The sequence below is a fragment of the Penicillium cataractarum genome (genome assembly GCF_028827025.1).
Source record: "Penicillium cataractarum strain IBT 29864 chromosome Unknown utg000001l, whole genome shotgun sequence".
Classification (NCBI taxonomy): Eukaryota; Fungi; Ascomycota; class Eurotiomycetes; order Eurotiales; family Aspergillaceae; genus Penicillium; species Penicillium cataractarum.
The window spans coordinates 1,022,720-1,046,608 of record NW_026622737.1 but is presented as its reverse complement, the minus strand read 5'-3'; the positions used below and the strand labels follow the sequence as shown (position 1 = coordinate 1,046,608).

Below are 23,889 nucleotides of genomic sequence, written 5' to 3'. Positions count from 1 at the left end.
ACCCCGTGAACGTCCTATAAATGAAGAGTAGAACTTATCCGATCTATACAACGCTTTAACTCTATGATACGTCTCTTCGCTACCATATCTTAGGGAGCTAGTATGGACAAAAAGGATATCATGGCATACTATATATACGAAGTACTCCTACGTAGGACAGGAGCAAGCTGAGAAAGGGGAAGATTTGCTATATTCACTATCGAGTCGACCAGATGGCCCCTTAAATGTCGCAACAAAATAAGCACATGAAGATAAAACTAAATGAGTAACTCCAGAATCCTCAAAAACGCCGTCAGCTCACACTTCAAGTGTGGCCTAGAAAACTCCACCCTAGAAATAAAGCTGCAAAATTGCCCGTGTTGCAGAAAACGAGATCGCTAGATGATAGGCATGAAAACAAATAAACACATCCAGACTCAGCTCATCTTGCGGATTCGCCGACGGAATTTGAACACTCGAGTTCGAAGCCATGTCATGAAAAGCACCCAGGTGCTCTTCGACTGCGACTTCCATGATACAGACGGCTCCTCACTCTGCGTCTGCGTGGCCCGTTTGGGGCAATTGTGATCTCCTTTCTTTTCGGAGAACTCTTCGCGAGATTGGGCAGCCGGAGAATCCTGGCCTTCGGACGTACTGCGCTTCACCAGGCGCCGGGTCTGCCGCTCTTCCGCTTTGATTTGTTGTTTTTCGAGTCGGCGAGCTTTGGCTGCCTCTTTTTCCTCGAATGCTTGTCGTGCCGCCTGGATAGTCGCGGCTCGTGAAACCGGATCCGTGCTGGTCCGCGTTCGACTCCGGAAAACAAAGTCGAGAGAGGGTCGCGAGATGGGCGACGCAGTGTCCACGGTGCTTCCATTGTCACGCGAGTAGCCAAACGATGGACGGCCGGAGACATTCGTCTGTGAGATGCCCGGTAGACGGGTAAAAGAATCGTCGTCGATCTGGAGTGACAGCCTTGGAATTGGACCCGAGGAGGCACGAGTTGTGCGGTGCGGCTCTGACCCTGAAAGCATTTTCACCTGGGTTTCCGGACTTCCTTCATCCAGGTCATCGCTCTCATTAACCGATGTCTGGTACGACTGGCTTAATGGAGGGGTGTACGCTCTGGGAGTTGGGCGCATGGGATGCACATACTGCGACCCCGGCTTGCCTCCACTCGACCCGGTTGCGGTTGAAAATTGTGAGGTTCCGCTAGTCGACCGGTGGTGCATGCCAGAAGTCGATCGGCGATATGTTGCGCTAGTTAGCGATTCACTTTGGCGGCGTTCGCGCTCGCGTTCGAAATTCAGATAGATGCCCAGGCCCTCCTGCTCGGTTGAAGAGCGGGAGAGGTCAATTGACTGGGAGGATGGATCATCGCGAGACATCTTTCGGAGCATAGGTTTGATATGGACTTTCGGTTTCACGTGCTTGTTCTTCTGAGACCGATGGTCGAGGCCTTCTGTAAAGTCATTCGCTCCGGCGTTCGACAGGAATAAGGTTGAGTCGAATCTCCCTGCAAATTCGCTTGCAGTCGTTGCAGGTGTGGTCCTGGTTGAGCGCATCGAGCCATGTCCCCTTGGCTCTGAAGACAGAGATTGGTCGGAGTATTCCGGAAAGGGTAAGGGCTCTCGCGACACATCAGGATCTAGGTATGCCGGGACCCGCCCGGCGTTATTCAAACTGCCCTGATCTTCCATGCTCGAGGCTTTGGAGCCCTTTCGAGCGTTGCGCTTGGACAGTGATCGCGATCCGGAGTCGATCGACCACCGGTTCTTGTAAACCGGGACAGCCGGATCCCGGCCATATTGAATGTCAGAGCGCGCCATGAAAATCGCACACCCTCCAAACTCGTATGAATGGGGGGAAGCGACTTAGAAACGAGTCACGCTGCGCATGGTTGTCGCGAGCACCTGGGCTGTTGGGAACGGAGGAACGGTTATGGAGAAGGTGGGTGGAGAAGGTTGCAGGGTTGTCGGCGCAAACGGAGAGCCGCGGTACGGAGACGCGAATAGGAGGTTCAAGAGGTGCTGATTTGAGAAATGTGCGAGACCATGAAGTAGTGGAGTAATGGATCTGAAGGGGCAAACAATGAAGCGGGGAAGAGGAAGAGAGGACGTAAGCGCGGGGGAGGCAGTGATCACGAAGGTGAGGACCGTGGGTTGCGTGGGCGCATCTCCGATAAGCACAACTCCGGGTCAGTCTCGGAGAAGAGTTCCCCCACGTGGAAAGTCAATCTGCAGGGGGTGGCAGATCTTAAAAGAGGGGGATAGTTGAGAAGCGACGAGAGAGGTGAGAAGGGAGATAGAAGTGAGTTATTGTAGAAGATTAGACAGAAGTGAAGAAGAGGGAGAAGAGAAGATGAGAGAGAAAAAAACCGGTGGCCAGACTAGAGGGAAAAGAGAGGGAAGGTTACTACTGGGAGCGGTGAGAAGAGTCGACTTGAGGCTGGACGCATGCGGACGGCTCGGCGCGACTGGACCTGGTTGTGAACTACTCCGCCCTAGTTGGCAGACTAAGGAGGTTAGTATCGAGACTACTAGTTGATAGATGGTATGATCGAAGACTATTAATTACTATTCACTCTCGGGATATATTAACACACTTCTTGTATGATTATTGTCCCATATCAGATCATCATGAAATCATTCTATCTTGTATACTCCGTCTATTGTATACCACCAGTTCCTTGGCATCCCCGGCCCCGTGACTTCCCCGTGACTTCCCCCTCGAGTCCCAATTCCCACCCCCACAAGACTCCCACGCCCGCAATCAATTCAATAAACAATCCTGTGATTCTGTCCTATCATCACATTCATAATGGATCCCCCTCTCGTCTTTCTATATATATTCCCGTCAGCCCGATCAATCGACAATCAGCATTGCCAGATCTGCCCTATCGGAGTCAGCCACACAAGACGCAAGCCCAATCTGCCAAGAAGAGCCAAGAAAGTACATCCCAAGAAAAGACGACAACAACCCCACCATCGGAGAGAAAAAACAACCAGAAATGCAAACACATAGTGGGCGGGCCTGACAATCATAATAATACGACGCAGAACTCGGATCTCCTGTCAAAACTTTACTTTCTCTCCTTGCCTTCCCCCCTGAGAGCTTGTTTCTATTGACGTGAACCTTACACTTTACTGCCCCTCTTTTCCACCATGGCCCTGTCTCTACAGAGCTTGGGTTTCTCCCTCCTGATCATCCTTGCCATTTCGGGCCAGGCTTATGCTTTCGGTGCCGGAAATATCGCCTCTCTCTCCAAGATTGAGGGGCAAAACTGGCGTCACGGTGATATTGAAGATGCCCTCTTGACTCTCTTCCTGGCTCGTGTCGCTGGTGGACGCAAGTTCAGTAAGCTGGATGTCAAGCGCGTCTATTTCGGTAACTGGCTGCGCGATTACAGCCAGGCGGTCGATGTGGGCACCGTCAAGCACGTCAGTGCCGAGGCTATTCGCATTCTCATTTGGGTCCTGGGCTTCATGAGCTTTGGGTAAGTTGTTTTATCCACAACACCACAACACAAGACACTTGTTCTAAACTAATCACTTTCTTTCGGCTAGCTATGGCACTCGCGAGTTCGAAGTCACCACCGAACGTTTGGGGTGCTACCAACCCACCGAGCATATCGATAACCCATTAGGCTATGCTGAGGGTGATGATGCCCGACGCTACGACCGTCGTCTTCGTGGACCCATCGACGAGGAGCGTGAGCTGTCCATTGACAACCGGACTGGTATGTGACACAGTCGTCACTTCTCACACATCTCCAAATTATATGTGTCATACAGCTAACGACTGACCTTTCCTTGCTACAGGCCTCAAAAACTACATCGCATCCGAAGACCTCGGTATTGATACCTCGGCTGCCCTGATCCGCCGTGTTTTGGGTCAATCAATTCAACTCGGCCGTCGCTATGCCCGTTCTCGCAACGATGATGACCTGCACGAGGCTCTGCGTCTTCTCGGAACCGGTCTGCACTGTCTGGAAGACTACGCTGCCCACTCCAATTACACGGAACTCAGTCTGATCGAGCTTGGTGAGAGGGGCGTCTTCCCTCACGTTGGCCGCAACACCAAGGTTCAGATTCGGGGAGTCCGTAACGAGGTCTATCCTATCGTGACGGGCACTTTTGGTGGAGTTGACTTCTTCCACTCGGTCCTGGGAGAATTCTCGGACAAGACCAAGCAGTCCGAACTCCAGTCTCTGGAAGGTGTCATCTCCGAATCCGAGAACGAGGGCCCCTCCAAGAGCATGCTGCAGGATCTGCTCAGCAAGATCCCCAGTGGTCTCATTGGGAGCAGCGGCGACCAGGCTGGTAAGATGGATGACTTCAAGGCCAAGGCAGACAATGCCCGCCACGATACCCAGAACGTCAGCCCCCGCCAGCCGGAGGAGTGGGCTCAATACCTGAGCAATGTCCAGAAGCAGATCTACCCCGTCCTTGAATGGCACGATGAGCTGCTCAAGAGCATCAACGAGGCCATTGAGAAGATTCCCGTTCTCCCAGATCTGATTGAGCAGGTTCAAGACGAGATCACCGTCTTTGTCTTCTCCGTGATCGCGCCTTACATCCTGCCTCTTATCAAGCAAGCCAAGTCGGAGCTGGAGACGGGTTCTTCGGAAGTCATCCAGTCTAGCCGGGATCAGCAGCACGTTGTGTTCAATGATGACAACTTCTCGAACCCCACCCACTCGATGCTTTCCAAGGACCACTTCTCCAACATCCTCAACGAGCCCGCTGGACGAATTGCCTCGGAGGTGGTCAAGTGGACCGTTCCTCAGCTGATGCAATGCTGGGATGATGAGAGCATCGACATTGACCGCACGCTGAACCGAATCATTACCGGTGTGTTCCACCATCCCGCGCTACACAGATCCGGCGATGACGGCGCAGCCGACATTCGCGGAACCATGTTCTCCACCGTGGAGCAGTGGTGGAGCAGCAAGAGCGAACGCGAGCGCGAGGAACTTCGCGACCAACTCAGCCGCGAGGGAGTCCGCCAAGGCCGAAACCACAAGGAGGGTGTCCAGGACTGCGGCCACGGATGCGGCAAGCCCCTTGCCCTGCCGAAGAAACACGGCAAGACTGGTGGTGGTGGTGGCGGCGGAAGCTACCAGCAATCTTCTGACAACGGACTGGGCAAGATCGCTGCTCAGGCCGTGGGAGGAGGAGCCCTTGGCGGTCTTGTCGGTGGTCTCGTAGGCAGTGTGGGCTCCATGGCCCTGGAAGATGGCGGCTTTGAAGGCCGAAGCAGCCCGAAGAGACAAAAGAGCCCCAAGAGGCAGAAGAGTCCTAAGAGACAGAAGAGCCCCAAGAGAGAAAAGAGCCCTAAGCCGCACAGATACGGTGGTCGCGATGATGATGATGATGACGATGACGAGGACAAGCACGAGAATCGTCGACGCCACCATGAGCGTCGCGAAGAGCCCGAGACCCAGTCATTCGGCTATGCGCCGCCACCTCGCCAGGGGGGTACGAGAATCAGAGTGAGCCGACATACGAGGAGCGCCCGGCGCATCGCAATGATTACGGCCGTGATGATCGTCCAGCACCTCGCAACGACTATGGCCGGGATGAATTCCGCAATGACTTTGCTCGCAACGACTATCCCCAGCAGAACACCTACGGCGAGCGTCCTCCTCCTCCCCGCCCCGACTTTGGTCGTGACGACTATCGTAGCGATTTCCCTCGCAACGACTTCCCGCCTAACCCAGGTTTCCCGCCTAACCCAGGTTTCCCGCCGAACCCACCCCCGGTGCAGAGCTACCGGCGCGAGGAGTATCGGGAAACTCGACAGGACGAGGGAGGCTACTACCAGCAGGAGAGCCGCCAGACCTACGAGTCCGGTCGAACCGAGTACCAACGTACTGAGACGCGCTACGACTACGGCGCGCCCCAGTCTACCTACGAGACTGTGCAGGAGAGCAGCTTCGGCGATGGACGCGTTGAACGGTAAGTTCTTAGCTCAAGATATTCTTTTTATTTTATATGTTGGCAAATGGGGGGTATTGATGATATTTGATGTCACAGGGAGTACTCATCCGGATACGGTGCACCACCGCCACCGCGCGGAGGGTACGAACAGGAGTTTGGGCGGCCAAGCTTCCAGCCGCGGGAGGAGAGCTATGGCCAGGGCTTCGGCGGTGGTAATGTGGACGTTATCGAGCGCCGGCCTCAGCATGAGCGTCGTTCCAGCAGAGACTCTGGCGATGGTAGCGAGGACGAACGACGTCGTCGCCGACACCATCACCACCGGCGCCGCTCGGGATCGGAATCGGATTAAACCGTTCAAATTCGAGGTGGTCTGAATCCTAGATACGGGCTTGCAAAGGCAGGATAGAGGAATAGCTCTACCATTCCTTAACCTCGCCCGGTGCAGGCTGCTCGGTGCGGACAACCTTGTCGCAGTTGAGCAAACGGAGAGGGTCATAGGCCAATTTCAGCTAGAAAGAGTTAAATAGATATGTTAATTTCGTGATGTAGAAATGACAGGATCTGCGTTTTTTTTTTCAGACTTACCCGGCGCATAGCGTCCACGGTAGACTCGCCTAGCTCGTGGGCAAGATAATCGCGCTTGACCAGGCCGACGCCGTGCTCGCCAGTTACGGTGCCCTCCATCTCCACGGCCCGCTTGACCATGCGGTGGACGACGCCCTCGGCGATTTCCTTTTCCTTGTCGCCGAAGAGGATGATGGCTGTGAAGAAAGTTAGAAGGTACGCGATTGAAAGAGGGGGGCCGTTTCAGGCCTCGTAGGAAGACTACTTACCGTGGAAGTTACCATCACCAACGTGACCGCAGATACCAGCCAAGAGGCCACTCTTGGTCATATCGGCCTTAGTAGCATCGATGATATCAGGCAGTCTGCTCATGGGGACTGCGACATCAGTAGTCCAGACGTGGTCATCTGGGTTTCTGCGCATGGCCATGACACTCCACAGAGCAGCCTTGCGGGCACTCCACAGCTCAGACATTTCCTCATCACCGCGAGCAAACTCAAACGACTTGCTAGAAGTCTTGGAGGCGATCTTCTGCACCATCCCGACTTGCTCCTTGACAGCGCCAGGGGTACCAGCGAAACGGAAGAAGATGGTAGGAGACTCCTTCCACTCACGGCTGGTGTAACCACTAGCATTGATGCACTTCATCTGCACGTCGTCGAGGATCTCAACACCTGCGACGGGAATGCCCGCCTCGACGACGTGGGTGACACACTCGGCAGCACTCTGAATGCTGGGGAAGCTAGCGACGGCAACGTTCTGGCTGGCAGGCTTGACCGTCAACTTCAAAGTGGCCTCGGTGATCAGGCCGAGGGTACCCTCGCTGCCGATGAAGAGTTTCGTCAAGTCATAACCGGCGCTGGACTTGCGCGGGCGCTGACGGGTCTTGATAACCGTTCCATCGGCCAGGACGACAGTCAGCGAAAGCACCCACTCACGCATCGTGCCGTAGCGGTAGGCATTGGTACCCGAGCAGCCCGTTCCAACCATACCACCGATCATAGCACCGGGACCTGGGTCCGGGGGGAAGAACAGGCCGTCCTTGGCTAGCTGCTCATTCAAATCCTCCCAGCCCACGGCAGGCTGGACGACGACATCCAGATCGCGCTTGTGGAGATCCAGGATACGGTTCATGCGGCGGAAGTCAATGCACACACCTCCACGCGTGGATGCAAAGTGACCCTCCAGACTGGTACCACCCGAGTACGGGGTAACGGGGATAACGCGCTGATGGCACACTTTCATGATGCGCGAAACCTCCTCGGTAGAGGCGGGATACAGGATAAGGAAGGGCTTCTCGTCCTCCTTGCGAGTATAGGATGACCAGTCGGAGCCGGCATGGGTCTCGAGATCACCGGGGGAAGTCGATACGTTCTCTTTGCCGAGGATCTCGACAAAGTCGGACCAAGCAGCTTGGAGATTGGACTGAGAGACATTGTGCTTGGGAGGCTCGAGGTCTGCAAGGGAGGTTGTAGAGGAAGTAGGGAGGGCGGCGGGCTTGAGAGATCCGAGGTAGTAACCGCCGGATGAGAAGAAGATCAGAGCTATCAATTGCGACAGGATGTTAGCGACGGCGATTGAGACTTTTTGACGAGCCGGACGTGAATCCGAGGAAATCAAGAATTTGAGGACATACCGAACATCATAGCCGCATAGCGGCCACCAGACGACTGAGTCTGATATTGAGCATAGCGCTCCTGCTCAGCGCGTTCGCGCTTCAAACGCTGCTGGGTGCTCTCATAGAGCTGGCTCTTGAAGGAAGCTTGTTGCTTTTCGTTGGCGCGGCATCGGGCCGAGGCGGCAAAGAGTCTTTGCTGGGAAATGCCTGTCGAGGGGCGAGATTGGATGGTACGTAGAGCTCCCCGTAGGATGGAGCTGTGTGGGCGGACCATGGTGGGCTGTGAAGAGCGAGGTGCTCGAGGAAGGTGGAATTGAAGAAAGCGGAGAGGAAGTTCGATGATGCTTTCGGGCTTGGCGCAGGCAGCGCGGAAGTGCAGTAAGGTTCTCGGCCGGAATACAGCGTCACTGACAAGAAGAATAAGTTGTATACATGATAGTGGTAAGAGAATGATTGTTTTTATTCTTTGTGATATAGTTGAATTATTTTGATTATATTATCTCTGGTGAGGTCAATTGGTGAGGTCTGCTCTAATATGGAGAACAGTATACACAATAGATTAGACTAAGATATAGTTCCCCTCGAATCAGCAGTCATAATTAGCACAAAGCAACTGGGATAGATATATATAATTGCTTCTAATATATAAGCATAATAATTCAAGCATAATCAATTTTGGTCATGGGATATTACCCGTCCTCGTGATCTCATCGAGACAACTGTACAGTTCTCCACTTGCACCTGTACAGTCTCCATAGTGTGAGTCTCCTGTACAGTTACACAATCTACGAGTCTAGAATGTCCACCGAAAAAAAAGAAACATCCAAATGGTAAAATTCCCTCTGGTCAGCTGGACATCGTGGGCGCTAGCAGTGACCTTCTTACTACCAAGACAAGTGGACTCTCCTTTTAAGGCAGAATCGGGTAAAGGCCCTCCGCGGTTAAAATCCCAATTGGATCCACCAGGGGAAAGTCGCCCGAATTATGACTGACTTGATTGAGTTTATTACCGGAATCAGTCGCTAGTTAGTTAACTAAGGCACTTTTCCAAGTCTGAAAAAAAGTCATGCGGGGAGCTCCCAGCTCGGTTCATTCCCATTTTTGCCGGGGCCTTGAATAGCAATAAATTCCTACACTCATCCATATATCTTCCCCATCTCTCTCCCCCTTATTCTCCATTCTTCCACTTCTAATTCATCCTTCTTTTTCTTCTCTTCTTCAATCTCCTCCCATACACTCACTTTCAATCCATTCCTCTTCCACCATGACCGCATCCGAGACCGCCCAGGTAAATGGCTAAATGCGATCCGCCCCGCCTCCACCCCGCCACGACCGAGTTCACCGGCTAACAAACACAAAAACAGAATCTGTCCTTTGTCCTGGAGGGCATTCACAAGGTCAAGTTCGAGGACCGCCCAGTTCCCGCCTTGAAGAACCCCCACGATGTCCTGATCAACGTCAAATACACCGGAATTTGCGGCAGTGATGTATGTAACACGAAATGCTGTCATGCTATACAAAGCATAAACTAGCAGTCAACGTATGAGGGGACGAGAGACTCAACAAAACATGAAAGTCGAAAAGCTAACCCTCAATCGCTTCAATCTTTTAGGTGCACTACTGGGAGCATGGTTCCATCGGTCAATTCGTCGTCAAGGACCCCATGGTGCTGGGCCACGAGTCCGCCGGGGTGATCACCCAAGTGGGTTCGGCCGTGACGACACTGAAGGTCGGCGACCGCGTCGCCATGGAGCCCGGTATTTCCTGCCGACGATGCGAGCCCTGCAAGGCTGGCAAGTACAACCTCTGCGAGAACATGGCCTTCGCCGCGACCCCGCCCTACGACGGCACCCTGGCCAAATACTACGTCCTCCCCGAGGACTTCTGCTACAAGCTGCCCGAGACCCTCTCCCTGCAGGAGGGTGCCCTCATGGAGCCGCTGAGTGTGGCCGTCCACATCGTTCGCCAGGCACGAGTCACTCCCGGACAATCCGTGGTAGTCTTCGGTGCCGGTCCCGTCGGACTGCTGTGCTGCGCGGTGGCGACGGCTTTCGGTGCTTCGAAGGTGATTGTGGTTGATATTCAGCAGTCCCGATTGGACTTTGCCAAGGACTACGCGACCACCGGTACTTTCATGCCCTCCAAGGTGCCCGCCACCGAGAACGCAGAGCGCCTGCGCCAGGAGAACGGTCTCGGTGCTGGTGCGGATGTGGCCATCGATGCCTCGGGTGCCGAGCCCTCTGTTCACACTGGTATCCACGTCCTCCGCAACGGCGGTACCTACGTGCAGGGCGGCATGGGCCGCAGCGAGATCCAGTTCCCCATTATGGCTGCCTGCTCCAAGGAGTTGACTCTCCGGGGTAGCTTCCGCTATGGTAGCGGTGACTACAAGCTTGCGGTGGAGCTGGTCTCGGCCGGCAAGGTGGATGTGAAGAAGTTGATTACGGGCACTGTTAAGTTTGAGGAGGCTGAGAATGCGTTCAAGGAGGTTAAGGCTGGTAAGGGTATTAAGACGCTCATTGCTGGTATCGATGTGTAAAAGATGATACCAAGGATGAAGAAGAAAGATATGAATTTATAATGATTATTTCAAGTGAGACAGACCCTTGTGGTTCATGAAAGAATGAAAAATTGATTAACGTGTTTCCGAATCATACTTACACCTAAGAGACTAGTTGACCACAAGTATACCTTTTAACAACTTAGTCGGGCGAGGCTAGGCAGGTCCTCTGGACCAAATTAGCTCCAGAGGTGCTAGAGATAACTAGACGCATCTTCGTCATGGTCAAATTCGAGGAAATAGTGTGGATAGTAACAAGCATGGCAATTGTTCTTTCGGGAACGTCCAAATTATATGCCCCTGCATCTAATACAATGTACACGGGCCAGCGCTAACACAATATCCACACAAACCACATCAGTAGGCATCTCGCAGAAAAAAGGTAGACCTCATAAAACGAACGTCAGAAAAGGGGGTATCGTGCAATGACGGAAAGGAAAGACAGATTAAAAAGAAACCCAAAACTCAAAAATCCACGTCCAGTCTGCTCCTCAACCACAGTAAGACGGGGTATGCTAACAGCACCCCCGATTCCTCCTCGACGACGAACCACTTAGTCGGAATACATCCTCCCACTCTCTCATGCCGCCCTTCCAACCCGAGCTCGGCCTGCCTCGTCTCCTGGATGGTCGATGCAACGACAACGCATTCTCATCTAGCGTGGCCCGACTGCGGATACTCGAAGCATCGCTCGCACCGTGACCATACATGCCACCATCTCCATACTGAATCCCGCTCTGCGGGTCATCCGGATCGATTTCACCAAGCTCAATCTTGGTCAGAATAATACGGGCTAGCCGTTGAAACACCTCTTCCACACCTTCACCCGTTAAAGCGGAAATCTCAACCGCAACGGGGATATTCGACTGCGCGGCCCAGCGCGCGGTATCATCCTTACTAACCTCGCGACCTTCGGCGAACGAGGCAGTCATTCTCGTCCCGGGACCTAGGTATGTCGTAGAGCGCACGGAACCGGTTGCGTCAAAGGGGAGAAACGATTGTTTACTCGAGGTACTCGACGGAGTCGGCGGGGGCCGGTGTGCATCGTCGTGGTAGTCAGATGAAGCGGTCGCATCTGCTAGATCCGCTTTATTCCCAGCTAGCAAGACGGTCAAATTTGGCGAAGCGAGTGCGCGCGCATCCATCAGGAAGGTTGGGAGTGCGGCGAAAGAGGCGTAGGAGGAGACATCGTAGACGAGGATTGCGCCGGCAGCGCCGCGGTAATAGGAACGAGATACGGATCGGAAGCGCTCGGTGCCGGCTGTATCCCAGAGTTGGAGCTTGATGCGCCGGCGACGAGAGCCCGTGCCGAGCTTGACGATGCGGGAGGAGAATTCGACGCCGATGGTTTGTGAGGAGAGGACTCGCCCTGGATGGAGAGTTAGCAAGGGATGCTTAAAGCATAGGTATGAGCGTGCGATAGAGCTGGGAGAGTCGTACATTCATTCTTCACGAAACGGTGTAGCACACAGGACCTGATAAAGAAAAGACGAGAGATCAGCACATGTCCCAGAGTATCTATTCATGATAACTCTCCCCGGATCAACGGGAGACTGGGAAATGGCGATACTTACTTTCCTGCACCACTAGGACCCAGCAAGATCACCTTAGCCAGGTAATCATACATACTCCCCAGTTCCTAACCCGCCCAAAAAACTCCGAGTTAATGCGACCATTGCGGGGTGAAGGTGAGCTATCCAGGGGCCGGGGAGGATGCAGCGTACCTGATCCTGGTCGGGAACCGAGGAGACGGAGGAGGAGTTGGAGAGACCCCTCGGGCGCACCATGGCGCGAGATTGGAGAAAGGAAAGGACGTAAAGCGTTGGAGGGAGGAGAGTGTGTTTCTCGAGAATCCTTCGTGTTGACGTTGGTATGCGTTGGCTTGGGTGCCCGAAAGCGAAGGCGCCGACCGCCGAGGATCAGGCGGAGATCGCATGTGGGCCTTATCATCGTTCACGACTAGTAGAACTTAGTAGTATCACTAGGGAGAATTACTTTTTGATCGTACGTTGGACCGTCTAATTCAATATTTACATCTACTAGTATTCGAGGATTCTAGATATATTGAACTTGACTTGGAAATGTGTCTATATCCTTGTTTAGACTGGCAACTCGAAGGGTATTCCAGAGTAAACACGATCCAAAGGATGATCACAATCGAATGATGGCTGAGCAAAGTTGGCTCCACTCATTCACCGCTCCTAACCTCTTTTCTTGGCGCTCTCTGGTATTCAGCCTCGCATAAAACGAGAGTAGATTGAGTATGTAACATTAATTATCGAATTGATTGGAGCCACAACAAGGCTGAGTGCGAACGGGCCTGTCAACTTGGAAGCGAGAGGGGAATATAATTTATCCCAGTATATCGGGTATATGGAGGATCTAGTTTGATGTCATGCTGTAGAAATAAATAACCAAGAGATCAGCAGATAATGGCGATGCATTTCTGCCACCTACGTGAAGATGATCGATAATCTCATCGAGTATATTGTGAACAACATTTAGTAGTTTGGCCACCCTGCGGGGTTATGATGATCAATGCGATCATGGTCGTGAGATGTATGCAGGGTCCTGGAATGCCGTCATTGCCGAGGGGCCGTTGGGCCGGAGGCAGTGCCTGAGTTTCAACAATGTAATACAAATCATAAGCAAATCAACTATCACTTTTAGAAATACTATGCAGATACTGTCGACTGCCCAAGTAGTATATCGATATGCACCCCAGAATTCTAGAAAAAGGACCAAGAAGAATCTGTGACTCCTCGATGGAGTACTGTACATTTGTCATGTACTATATAGTAAACTACTGTATGTCTCTCCTAGGCACATGATACTAATGCATCGAAGACATTGAATGGAAGAAGTAATTCATATAGTAGAGTGGCGCAGTCTTGTTTAGTCCAATGAACCCCAGCAGAGTGAAATGGTCCACTGACTCATTCAGGAGCCTCGGAGTAATACTCCGCATCGTATGTACAGTCCTCCGTCTGTCGTAGTAGACTAACAGTAGTAATGCAGTGTACAGTAACTAGTTACTGGTTATGCTGTCATTCTTTAGTCTAGTACACACTGGAGGGTCCGAACTAAATGGCTAAGCCTCCGCCATCAGCCTCAGCCTTCCCGCCCAAAGTGACTTTGTACTAATACATCTTGGGCCTTTCCTCGTATTCGCACCAGGTGCCCAGTCCAAAGTTTACTTTCGGTGCTTGTGCTTTGGGCTTTCAGGGGCGGTGCTTTTCCACTGTCCGACCGGGGTTTAGTCTCCGCTCATTTAAGCCCCGGAGACCCTGATTTTTTCTGGGCGCTTTCTGTTTTCGAGTCGTATTCTCTTTTTTTTTTCTTTTCTTTAAATCTCTCCAACTTTCCCCCCTTGACTTTGTACCCTTATTGCATACCCGGGTTGAGGTTCAAATCAAAGTATTCCTCACTTCGATACAAAAGTACCTATCCACATTTCTAAGATCGCAGATCTGACATCATCTTCATCATGAAGTTGGCGTGGGCAACTACGGTCCTTCTCCTGGGCTCTCAGGGAGTGACCTCCTTGTCTATTCCATTCACTTCTCAATCTGATCTGATCGAGCGCAATTCCGATACCGATTTGACTACTCTGGATGCACGATTTGTCGATCTCGAAAAGCGACGCGGTGGTGGAGGTGGCGGTGGCCGGAGTGGAGGAGGAAGCTCCAGTTCCAGTTCGAGTTCCAGTTCCAGCGGTGGAAGCAGTGGAGGTCGCTCTGGCAGTTCTTCCTCCTCCAGCAGCAGTTCCTCTTCTAGTCGAGGAGGTACTAGTGGCAGTACGAGTTCGTCCAGCAACCGAGGCGGCTCATCCAGCGGAGGCTCTGGGGTTAGCCCATCCTACGGCGGCGGCAGGTATGATTCCAGCAATCCTTCTCACGGCACAACCTATGGGTCCTCTGGGAGTGGCAGTAGTGGTGGATCTTCGTGGCCCTGGATGTGGAATTCAGGGTCTGGCAGTGGCGGCGCGAAGACCCCCAAGACGAAGACCCAAAAGCCCATGAAGACAATCACAGATACTAAGACATTCGGTCACAACAGATATTACGCAGGTGGTGCGCGATCACCTTACACATCGGGCTCTAGATCCCCATCGGGGATTACGCCTTTCCTCTTGCCAGCAGCAGCCCTGGCGTTCTTCCCGGGTATCTGGCTCGCGGGCGCATACGCCTACAGTTACCCCCATGCATACTACTATCACGATAACACCAACAACAAGAACGAGTCACTGCCCGTGGTCTGTCTCTGTGAAGAGTACCAGGAGTGTGGCTGTGATGATAACAACAATAGCACCTACTACGAGTCCCTGTTCAACGGTACTCAGCCACACAACACGTCCATGGTGCGAGTGGCCAACGTCAATGGCACCGAGAAGATCGTTATCAACGGAACTTTGGCTAATGGCACGACTTCCGACAATGGCAGTTCCAGTTCCAGTTCCTCCACTTCGGGAGCCGCTCAGGGGCCTCTGGTGACTCTGGTCAATGCTAGTGGGTACTGGGTGATGGTGGCTGTGGTTATTGCGACCGTGTGGTCATTCTAAACCAACAGTGTTTCTCTCTTTTTTTCTCGAAACGACCGATGATGGATGACAGACGATGGACAGGATTTGTATGATTTTATTCTTTTATGACCCGGTTGCTGCACTTATGGCACTTCCGTTGCTGCTTGGCTGTTGGCTGGATATTTTTATGGCGATTCCCCTTTTGGAAACATGCGCCGTGTCTTCGAACCGAGTGCCAAGCTTTTACTTTCTCTGGCGAGGCTATTTGTTACTGTTATAGTTTCCCCTGGGATGCTCTTGATACCCCCCTTTTTATCCTGTAGGTTAATCCAGGTTTATTACTGAAGTCTTGATATTATTCTTTCAAATCATCCGATAGGAAATAGTTTCCACCAAACCCTGTTCACTAGACCCTGTTGACTCCGATTTCTCCGTCTTTTAATCTCTTTAATTTCGACATTCCGCTGGTCGGGCGGGTTACGTCTGCAACAGCCCGCGCTAACCCCAAACGGGATAAAAACGGGGCCTTTCATTTCCCGTTCGCTCACCTTCTCGTCCCTTTCCCTTTTCCCTTTTCCCTTCTCTTCCTCTATAAACATCTCCTGTCTTCCTTGAAAGCAGTGTCATTCGTTTCATCTTGATATCCATATCTCCACAGACACGGGCTGTCGCATTCGTTTCTACCAGCTCCATTCACTCTTTTCCAATCAGATCATCCACATCAATATCGATATCAACATCAACAAAACACATCCCACCGCCGCAATGCAGTTCACCAAGACTATCCTCCTCCTCGCCTCGGCCCTCGTGCCCATGGCCTTCGCCGCTGAGCAGGCTTCTACCACTCCCTGCGTGACCAGCACCATCACTCTGGTGCCCTCCGGTTACACTCCTTCCACCTCGACCCCAACTCCCACCCCTACGTCGACCTCAACCCCGACCTCCACTCCCACCCCTACCAGCACCCCGGTCTTCTCCAGCTCCTCCTTCGTCCATGTGTCCAGCTCTACTCCTCTGATCAAGAGCACTTCCACCGTCGTCGAGGTCAACACCGAGACTGCTGCTCCCTCGGCTGCCTCTACCTCCGCTTTCGCTTCCGCGCACGCCAACGGCGCCTCCATGCGCCAGGTCTCTGGTGCCATGGCCGCCGGTGTGGTTGCCGTCGCCGGTCTGCTTATGGTTTAAAGGGACTGCGCAGAATGAGATTCTGGGTCTCAGCGCGAGCTTATGCGACGCGCCCCCGAATTCGGATCTTGATGATCCGCAGCGCAGCCCAGCCGCTGGCGCTAAAACAGACTCAACGAAACCCGTCTTGACTGACGGTGATTTTCACACCCTCCAATTCTCTCGTTTCTCCTTTGGAAACTCTTGCGGTTGAATACCCCCGACATCCTACCTTTTTTTTCCTTTTCTTTTCCCATTCTTCCATACATATTCTTCTGATACACCCTTTTTTTTTTTCTCTTCTACTCTTCTCAACGATCACGGTTATTGTGATGATTTTACCGACTTCTTGATGCCTATACCCTTTTGACCAATTTTTTTTTCTTTTCTTCTCACCTTCCTTACCGGCCCCTGTTCACGTCATCCAAGACTCTTGTTTTTTGTCTAATTTTTAAACCTTTTTACCCCCTTCTTCTGGTGTCTTATGACCGCTTGGATTGATGATCTTGAAACCTCCTCACATACCTCGAAAACTTTTTTTGTCCGAGTTCGTCCTTGAGTTTTGATGTGTTTATTGTTCGATTATGCAATGTAGGAGAGTAGATTTGCGAGTAGATCTGTACTATCTATGTGGACCTTTCTGTTTTGATATGGAAGTATTATTGTATTGGTTAATCTCCACATCAAGTGGATCTGTAGATTTATTGAGGCTTTGACGTAATGCCCTGCATGTTATGTCAACCCGTTGAAGAATGATGTCAATGTGGACAAGGTTCTCCACGTTTTGACGATCCCCTTCTCGAAGAAACATTGCCCTACAAAGCTCTCCGATCTAATGGACCATGCGACGAGTATTGACTCGAGAGTAAAGCACTCTAGTATCCTTCGAATGTTTGGGTGACTTTCAAGACTCGATCAGTAGAAAGGATGATTGATATTGATCTGTAATACAAGAAATAAGAAATGGAAAGCTTTTTCTCTGCGTCACATCCTGCAAATGAAATCATAAATCATACATCGGAAGAGTATCTCTGAAAATTTCCGTGGGGCCATGACTATGCCCATGATATCAAAAATCAAATGCACTCCCAGTAACGTCCACGTACCAAAGTTTTCAAATCATCAATCATTAGTCAAAGCCATATCGTCATGTCATAATATTCGTCACAGACAACTCGCTCAAGGCAACAGTAACACCTTTCTCACCTAATGATGTCTCTCACGCATCTGCACAAGAGTCGTCCATCCCTGACAACAAGCCCGATTCATCCCATGACCACACCAACAACAAGCCAACGAAACCGACTTCGCCGCAGCACTCTCAATCTCAGTCTGACCAGCAGCACCACTAGCAGCAGTACTAGCGTTGACAAGCTGCATCTCATTCGAAGCCGACCCCTGCTTCCCCATCAACCGCCGCTCAGGAGCCCTCCCTCCAAAAACAGCCTTGAACGAAGTCCGACGCCCGATGGAATTGCGGCGTGAGAAGTTCCGCACAAGATAGGATTCGGGCGGGATACGTTCTGGACAGGCGAGTTTGGCGTAGATTTCGGAGGGGAGGTCGTGCCAGTATTGGCAGTGGCAGCATATGACGAATAGTTTTGCGAGGAGTTGGTCTTTTTTGAGGGCCTTGGGTTTTTGGAGGGGGTTGCGGCGGATTAGTGATATCGTGCCGTCTGGGGAGAGGGGTGGGTTGATTTGAGTGGCATTGGGATTGGGATTGAGGTTGATAGTTTGGATTTCGTTCGTTATGGGGCTGTTTGGTAGAGTTATGGTCGTTGTAGTAGCGCTGGAGTTGTTGGTTTCTTGTGTTTCCAGGGTAGGAGGATGGGTTTTTCGATGCGACGGGTGGTTTGGTGTGTCTAGGACTTCTTCGTCGGCGGTGTCATAGCTGGATGCACCCGATGATGAGCGGCTATGTCCACGACCGACTAGGACGTTGGGGGTGGACTGACTGGCGGGAATTTCGGCCAGGGAATGGCGGATATGTGGTACTGATTCTTGCGAGCGGGTCACTGGTACAGCCTCTGTTGTGATGATAGCCGGAATTTGTTGACCGTCATGGCTTAGTCGACCATACGGCGAGTTGTCGGATAGAGCGTATTTTCGGCCTGGGTGTTTCAAGGGAGGAATCACGGACGGAGGGGGTCTGAGTTCCCATGCTGTGGGCTGAGGTTTATCGAAAGCTATAGGTGTGGGGTTCCATCTTCGCTGATTGTGTTTGATATTTCCTGCCGGGATCTCTACAGGACCCATGAGTGTTGCCCTTTGGTCTTGACGAGCATTTTGTTTAGCCCTGGTTTGAGTCGCGTCCGAGGATGAAGGGTACGAAGCCTGTCGATTCCGTCCGCGAGAGAATTCAAAATTGATCCGCAGAGGTTGTGGTACGAGTCCACGACTATTTTGCTCCGCCGCCGAAGCCTTGGGTGGCTTCATATTTTCTTTCTGCAGGTCGTTCTCGTCTGTTGTAACCGGGTTCAGGGCCAGAGGAGACGATTTGTACTCCTTTTGATGCGCGTGTGAATTGTGATCCGTGCCGTTCCTCAAATCCTTGGGGATTGAACTGGAAGAGCGCAATTTCTTTGGCGATGACCTTTTGTCCTCTCCATGTGCAATTTTATGAAGTTGACGAGCCGTGGCCACTCGAGTCGTTGGTGATTCAGCAGTCTGGGAATAGTTCTGACCTTGTGCAACCGACAAGCCTCCCGGCCGTAAAGCTGACGGAGTTGCAGGTTTCTGTGTCTCCGAGCGCTTCCTTTCCTGTCTGAGACTGGCAGTAAACAGCTCACGGTCGAGGTCAATAGGAGAATTGGTGTATGAAGGATACACGAGTGGATTATCTTTTTTCTGGAGGGGCTCTGATACCGACTGAGCAGCAGCACCACCACCAGCACCGGCATTCACACCCATCTCCGTCTTGAAACCGTTCAGATAATCACCCGCTTCACGTTCACTGTTCTGCTTTTGCCAGGCCTCCGCCATCTTCCAGTTCTCCCGTAGATCATCCGACTTAGCGGCAGTGTGATGGAGTAGGTGCGAGGAGCGTTGGAGCTGATGATTGGGAATTAGCGAAGTACCATGCCTGGATGCCAATTCTCGAGATACCGCAGTCCCAAAGCGCTCGGTTAATGAGAGAGGCAGAGTTGGCGGTCCTCCTTCTGGATTCTCATTATCAGAAGACCGACGGCGGTCGTTTCCGTTTGCAGAGCTGGCTCGCGATCGGGAGGACCGGCGTGATCCTGAAAAGAAGGCTGTCAAAGATCTCGACGACCGTGGTCTTTCGGAGTTTGCACTGGAAGATCTTTTCCCGCTGTCCAGTGGCTGTTTCTTAGTTAGACGTCGGGATTGTCGATCGTAGATGCCATGTTCTAGTCTAGCCTGCGACTCCTCTAGTTGGATGAGGCGTTTCTCGAGCTCTTTTCTCTCTGCTTCCAGTCGCTTGGTTGCTCGCCTCTCTTTACGAGCTGTTTCCTTCCATGTCGGGGAAGAACAAATATCGTTCTTATCTTTGGACTTTTTCATGTCGGGCGTTGCCATGTACCGATGCATTGATTGTTCGTCCTGGATTTGCGCTGGTCGAACCGAGGGACTTGAGCCGGGGGTACATGTAGATGGCAGACGAGAGTCTTGTGAGGAGTACGTCTGTGTGCTGGGAAGGGTTTCATCTTGGAAAGAGTAGCCCGTTGGAGTGTGGTGCCCGATAGCTGCATCCGTCTTGTTTATGCGCGCGCCTTCTCCAAGCTGCGCCTGAGCTGTAGACGGCGCTGACTGGCCGGCGCGAACTCCATTGGAATCATTCTCTGGAGAGAAGCTCTGCCGTTTCTGTAGAATCTGTGAGCTCGAGTCTATTCCTGACGGGAGTGCGTCGTACCTTGTCTGAGCGATCGACGTGGAGAGCACGCTGGATGCGCTCCGAGATGGAGGATCGCCGTCGCCTGCGGGGCTGAATCTGATCGTCTGTCATCTTGCATCTGACGAGCAGAACACGGTCCAACAATCGACGATCACGAAAGGGTCAGCAAGCATTGACAGGGGGTCTACGACCGATCGCAGCGGGGATGATCGAAGATGGCGAGGTTGAAGTGAGAGAAAAAAAGAAAGAGGCCAGTCGAGAGAACTCCAGCGGAGCCTAACGATAGAGGCTCCGGCCAGGGCTCGCACAGAAAAGAAAAAGGAATGACAATTTGTACAACAGGAGAAAGGAGAAACTTTCCAACTTGCCACAGCCAAAGTTGTTGTGAAATGGCTCGAGTGTGCAGCGACTCGCTGGTCCGATCTGAGACCTGCAGCTCGAACTATTCTTAGTCGGTTCCTATTGGAGTCGACTCTTTGTGACTGCTCCAATTTTACAGATCCTTGATTCTCTATCTTCTCAGAGACTTAAGCTGGATCTTAAGATCAAAAAAAGATATAAGCATCATCTAATGGAGATCAGCAGAACCCTGCAGCCCAGCCCTCCAGCCTCTTTCTGTCAAGAGAGAGCCAGTCAGCAAAGTGGCTGAATTGTAAATGCACCGCACACCCCAAGTATTTACGCCTAAACGCCGACCACAAGACAGTCCAAACACGAAACCTTCCGACTCAACCTCCAATCCCAATTCATACCCTCAGTTTACAGCAGTTAGTCCTCTTTGGGGGTGGAATCCAAGCAAAACCAACGGGACACTTCCACGGCTCTTTACCCGCACAGCCCCGCTTGGCAGTCCCGTGGGACTCGATGAGATGACAACTTTATTCTTCCCAGCCAAAAACGCCCAGCTGAATTTCCCATCAGCATCATCATTCTGAGAACTAAGGCGAGACAGCAAAGCTGAGAACTTTCTTCGGAGCTGATATCCAAGATGGCCCACAATCCAGGAAATAACAACCTCTTCGGCGCACCGCCCAGCTACGATGATTCTCAGCAAGCTGCGTCGTCATCGTCATCAGCAGGAATCCCAGGCAACTCCTATAGCCTGGAAAAACAGCAACAATATCAGAACAACACCAAGCAAAATCCATGGCAGCAGCCACAATACCCACCGGGTGATCCTCCACCATACCACAACTGGCAAGAAGCAGTCCCAGATACATCAGTCTTCCCACCACCACCCATCTCGGGCAACTACATCTCCGGCACGGGCAACGCCTCTGCCGACGACGCCCAGCGCGCCCACGACTTCTGTGACAACACGCCTCTCTGGCAGCCCGTAGTACCCTCCACAGCGGTTTACTCGTCCGTAGCAACCCACGACCTACGACCCGTCCAGCAACGCGAGTTTGTCGGTGAGCTCACGCCTACCGCACCGGGTCGCTGGTTCGGCCGCACCGTCGACCGAAACGGGGACTGCTGCGTGCTGACCCATCTGCCATTGTACTTTGCCGCGCAGGACTCCCCCTTTATCACGGAGAAGCGCAAGACGATCTATTTCGAAGTTAAGCTGCTGGCACTCCGCGCAGGACCCGGTGGCGATGCTAGTGGATTGTCCCTGGGCTTTGCAGCGCAGCCGTACCCGTCATGGCGCTCGCCGGGCTGGGAGCGTGGTAGTCTTGGGGTCTTCTCGGACGATGGCTGTCGCTTTGTGAATGACTCGTGGGGTGGGCGGGACTTTACTGCGCCGTTCAGAGTTGGCGAAACGCTGGGGATTGGGATGAAGTTTGCGCTGCCGGAGGATCCGCTTGATATGGCGGATGCCATGTTTGGGGCTAAGCGGACGTGTAAGGTTGAGGTGTTTTTCACTCGTGATGGACAACCAGCCGGTGGGTGGAACCTGCATGAGGAGGTGGACGAGGAGGCTGGAGGTGTGGAAGGGTTAGAGGGGGATTTTGATTTGTATGGGGCTGTTGGATTATTTGGGGGTGTCGACTTTGAGGTTTGCTTTGATCCGGCTGGGTGGCGATGGAATTTCACTGAGTAGAGATCAGAGACATGTGGGATTATCTTTTAGCTTTGAGCGTTTAGCTGGCCTTTGACTTCGCTCCCCTAAGTCGAGGTTTTTATGAAGATTTTATTCTAAGAGCCCTCCATCTAGGGGAATGAGGATAGAGGCACCGAAATGATAGCAAGGATAACTACCTAGATAATATAGACTATATTACGAGAACTACCTACGTACCGGGTTTCCTATGTCGGGTCATGGCTTGCCTTTTCCGTTTCAGTGCTCAGCCCCTCGCCGCTTCTGCTCACTGAGTAGACCTGAGTACGCCCCTGGGTGCCCTAATCTGATCAGTAAGCATTACAACCCAGGCATCTGATCCTTTTATTTCACAGACAGAGATAAGTACAGCTTATAAGAGAAGGGAATCCTAAGTACTAGACTAAATATTCAGAGCTTCGGTCAGTGCCTCTAAGACTAGAGAGTATACTTAGCGTTATCCGTTTTTTGACATAACAAGCCTCTAGTTCGCGAAGAAAGGCCGACGAGAGGGAAGTCAAGAGGTGTCGTGGAGAAAAAGACAAAGACGAGGCGAGACCGGACCAGAAGCTGCCCTATCCAGGCGGCTCGTGTTGGGCCCGAGATCCTACTGGTCGGGTTCGAAATAACGTATTTTCTCTTCGAGTTTTGAGATTTAGAGATGCTCTCTGTAAACGGTTGGTTTTGTCAATCTGTCGATGGACGAAAACTTAATTCGAAACTTACTTCCCTTCTTTTCACGGATCTACAATCTCGGACTAATCGAGGATACTAACCCGATCAGAAAGTAGTCTTATCAGGCGGTATCTGAAAAACATGATGGCAAGTATTTCAGATCCAGCATATATGACATGCATTGACTGTTAACAAACCACGAAGCTAGACCTCGGGTGGAGGAATGATGATTCATTACTCGGGAGCGCGGGCCAAAGGAATTTAAACTACCGCTTGATTAGTTGAGGTGATCGCATCACTGACCCAGGCTTACTAGAATCGTTTAAAATTGATGAAATTCCGCCTAACTTTTTTGAAAAAGACAGGGCAACGTCGTTACTTTCCGCTTAATTACGGTAACTTTAGATCAATGGATCCAGGCACTGCACTTACCATCGTTGCAACGGTGCTTTTGTCTTTCGCAATAATCGCGGTAGTATTGCATCTGATCTTTCGAATTAGCGTGCTCAAATATTGGGGATATGATGACTTGTGTATCATCGGTGCTACTGTCATCTCGATAGGGATGCTCGTCTCTATCAACTGGGGTAAGCTAGACGACTCAGCTTTCATTCAAAGCTGATATACTCTAGGTGTGCGGTTAGGTATTGGAAAAGAGAAGCCAACTAGCGATATAAATACTACAGCATTGGGTCGAGTAAGTCATTTATATTCCATTTTCGAGCTCATGGCTTACTGTTTTCCAAGACGCAACTGGCCATCCAGATACTTTATATCAATTCAAGTGGTCTGGTCAAAATTTCGATTCTTCTATTATATCGTCGCATCTTCATGACGCTACGGAGGATTGCGGCAATTTCAGCAGTCATTATCGTGCTCATCACCCTTGCGTTCATGTTTTCTGCCATTTTTCAATGCAAGCCTGTCGGGAGTTATTGGCTCAAACCAACGAATGATCACCAGTCTTGTATTTC

General features: G+C 51.8%; 9 protein-coding genes across 9 annotated transcripts; 5 read left to right on the top strand and 4 right to left on the bottom strand.

Annotated features, from left to right (window-relative positions):
* Window positions 1–416: 416 nt before the first annotated feature.
* N7496_000369 (uncharacterized protein) lies at window positions 417–1,805 on the bottom strand (the record flags this gene model as incomplete). Its single annotated transcript, XM_056693300.1, has 1 exon — window positions 417–1,805. The coding sequence occupies one exon, from the start codon at window positions 1,803–1,805 to the stop codon at window positions 417–419; it is 1,389 nt and encodes a 462-aa protein (XP_056560029.1).
* Window positions 1,806–3,140: 1,335 nt separating this feature from the next.
* N7496_000368 (Het-C domain-containing protein) lies at window positions 3,141–6,267 on the top strand (the record flags this gene model as incomplete). Its single annotated transcript, XM_056693299.1, has 5 exons — window positions 3,141–3,472; window positions 3,543–3,715; window positions 3,798–5,456; window positions 5,534–5,936; window positions 6,015–6,267. The coding sequence occupies 5 exons, from the start codon at window positions 3,141–3,143 to the stop codon at window positions 6,265–6,267; spliced, it is 2,820 nt and encodes a 939-aa protein (XP_056560028.1).
* Window positions 6,268–6,334: 67 nt separating this feature from the next.
* Window positions 6,335–8,374, bottom strand: N7496_000367 (FAD-binding oxidoreductase; the record flags this gene model as incomplete). The annotated part of the gene is made up of 4 exons (XM_056693298.1): window positions 6,335–6,427; window positions 6,504–6,679; window positions 6,752–8,026; window positions 8,119–8,374. The coding sequence occupies 4 exons, from the start codon at window positions 8,372–8,374 to the stop codon at window positions 6,335–6,337; spliced, it is 1,800 nt and encodes a 599-aa protein (XP_056560027.1).
* Window positions 8,375–9,364: 990 nt separating this feature from the next.
* Window positions 9,365–10,639, top strand: N7496_000366 (NAD(P)-dependent alcohol dehydrogenase; the record flags this gene model as incomplete). The annotated part of the gene is made up of 3 exons (XM_056693297.1): window positions 9,365–9,388; window positions 9,465–9,587; window positions 9,713–10,639. 3 exons carry the CDS (start codon window positions 9,365–9,367, stop codon window positions 10,637–10,639), a joined length of 1,074 nt encoding a protein of 357 aa, XP_056560026.1.
* A 536-nt stretch (window positions 10,640–11,175) lies between these two features.
* On the bottom strand, window positions 11,176–12,447 carry N7496_000365 (putative Ras family GTPase (Rab4b); the record flags this gene model as incomplete). Its single annotated transcript, XM_056693296.1, has 4 exons — window positions 11,176–12,029; window positions 12,101–12,135; window positions 12,235–12,299; window positions 12,385–12,447. The coding sequence occupies 4 exons, from the start codon at window positions 12,445–12,447 to the stop codon at window positions 11,176–11,178; spliced, it is 1,017 nt and encodes a 338-aa protein (XP_056560025.1).
* A 1,700-nt stretch (window positions 12,448–14,147) lies between these two features.
* Window positions 14,148–15,221, top strand: N7496_000364 (uncharacterized protein; the record flags this gene model as incomplete). The annotated part of the gene is made up of 1 exon (XM_056693295.1): window positions 14,148–15,221. The coding sequence occupies one exon, from the start codon at window positions 14,148–14,150 to the stop codon at window positions 15,219–15,221; it is 1,074 nt and encodes a 357-aa protein (XP_056560024.1).
* Window positions 15,222–15,947: 726 nt separating this feature from the next.
* On the top strand, window positions 15,948–16,367 carry N7496_000363 (uncharacterized protein; the record flags this gene model as incomplete). Its single annotated transcript, XM_056693294.1, has 1 exon — window positions 15,948–16,367. One exon carries the CDS (start codon window positions 15,948–15,950, stop codon window positions 16,365–16,367), a length of 420 nt encoding a protein of 139 aa, XP_056560023.1.
* Window positions 16,368–17,552: 1,185 nt separating this feature from the next.
* On the bottom strand, window positions 17,553–20,310 carry N7496_000362 (uncharacterized protein; the record flags this gene model as incomplete). Its single annotated transcript, XM_056693293.1, has 2 exons — window positions 17,553–20,168; window positions 20,218–20,310. 2 exons carry the CDS (start codon window positions 20,308–20,310, stop codon window positions 17,553–17,555), a joined length of 2,709 nt encoding a protein of 902 aa, XP_056560022.1.
* An 877-nt stretch (window positions 20,311–21,187) lies between these two features.
* Window positions 21,188–22,243, top strand: N7496_000361 (SSH4 family protein; the record flags this gene model as incomplete). The annotated part of the gene is made up of 1 exon (XM_056693292.1): window positions 21,188–22,243. One exon carries the CDS (start codon window positions 21,188–21,190, stop codon window positions 22,241–22,243), a length of 1,056 nt encoding a protein of 351 aa, XP_056560021.1.
* Window positions 22,244–23,889: the final 1,646 nt, after the last annotated feature.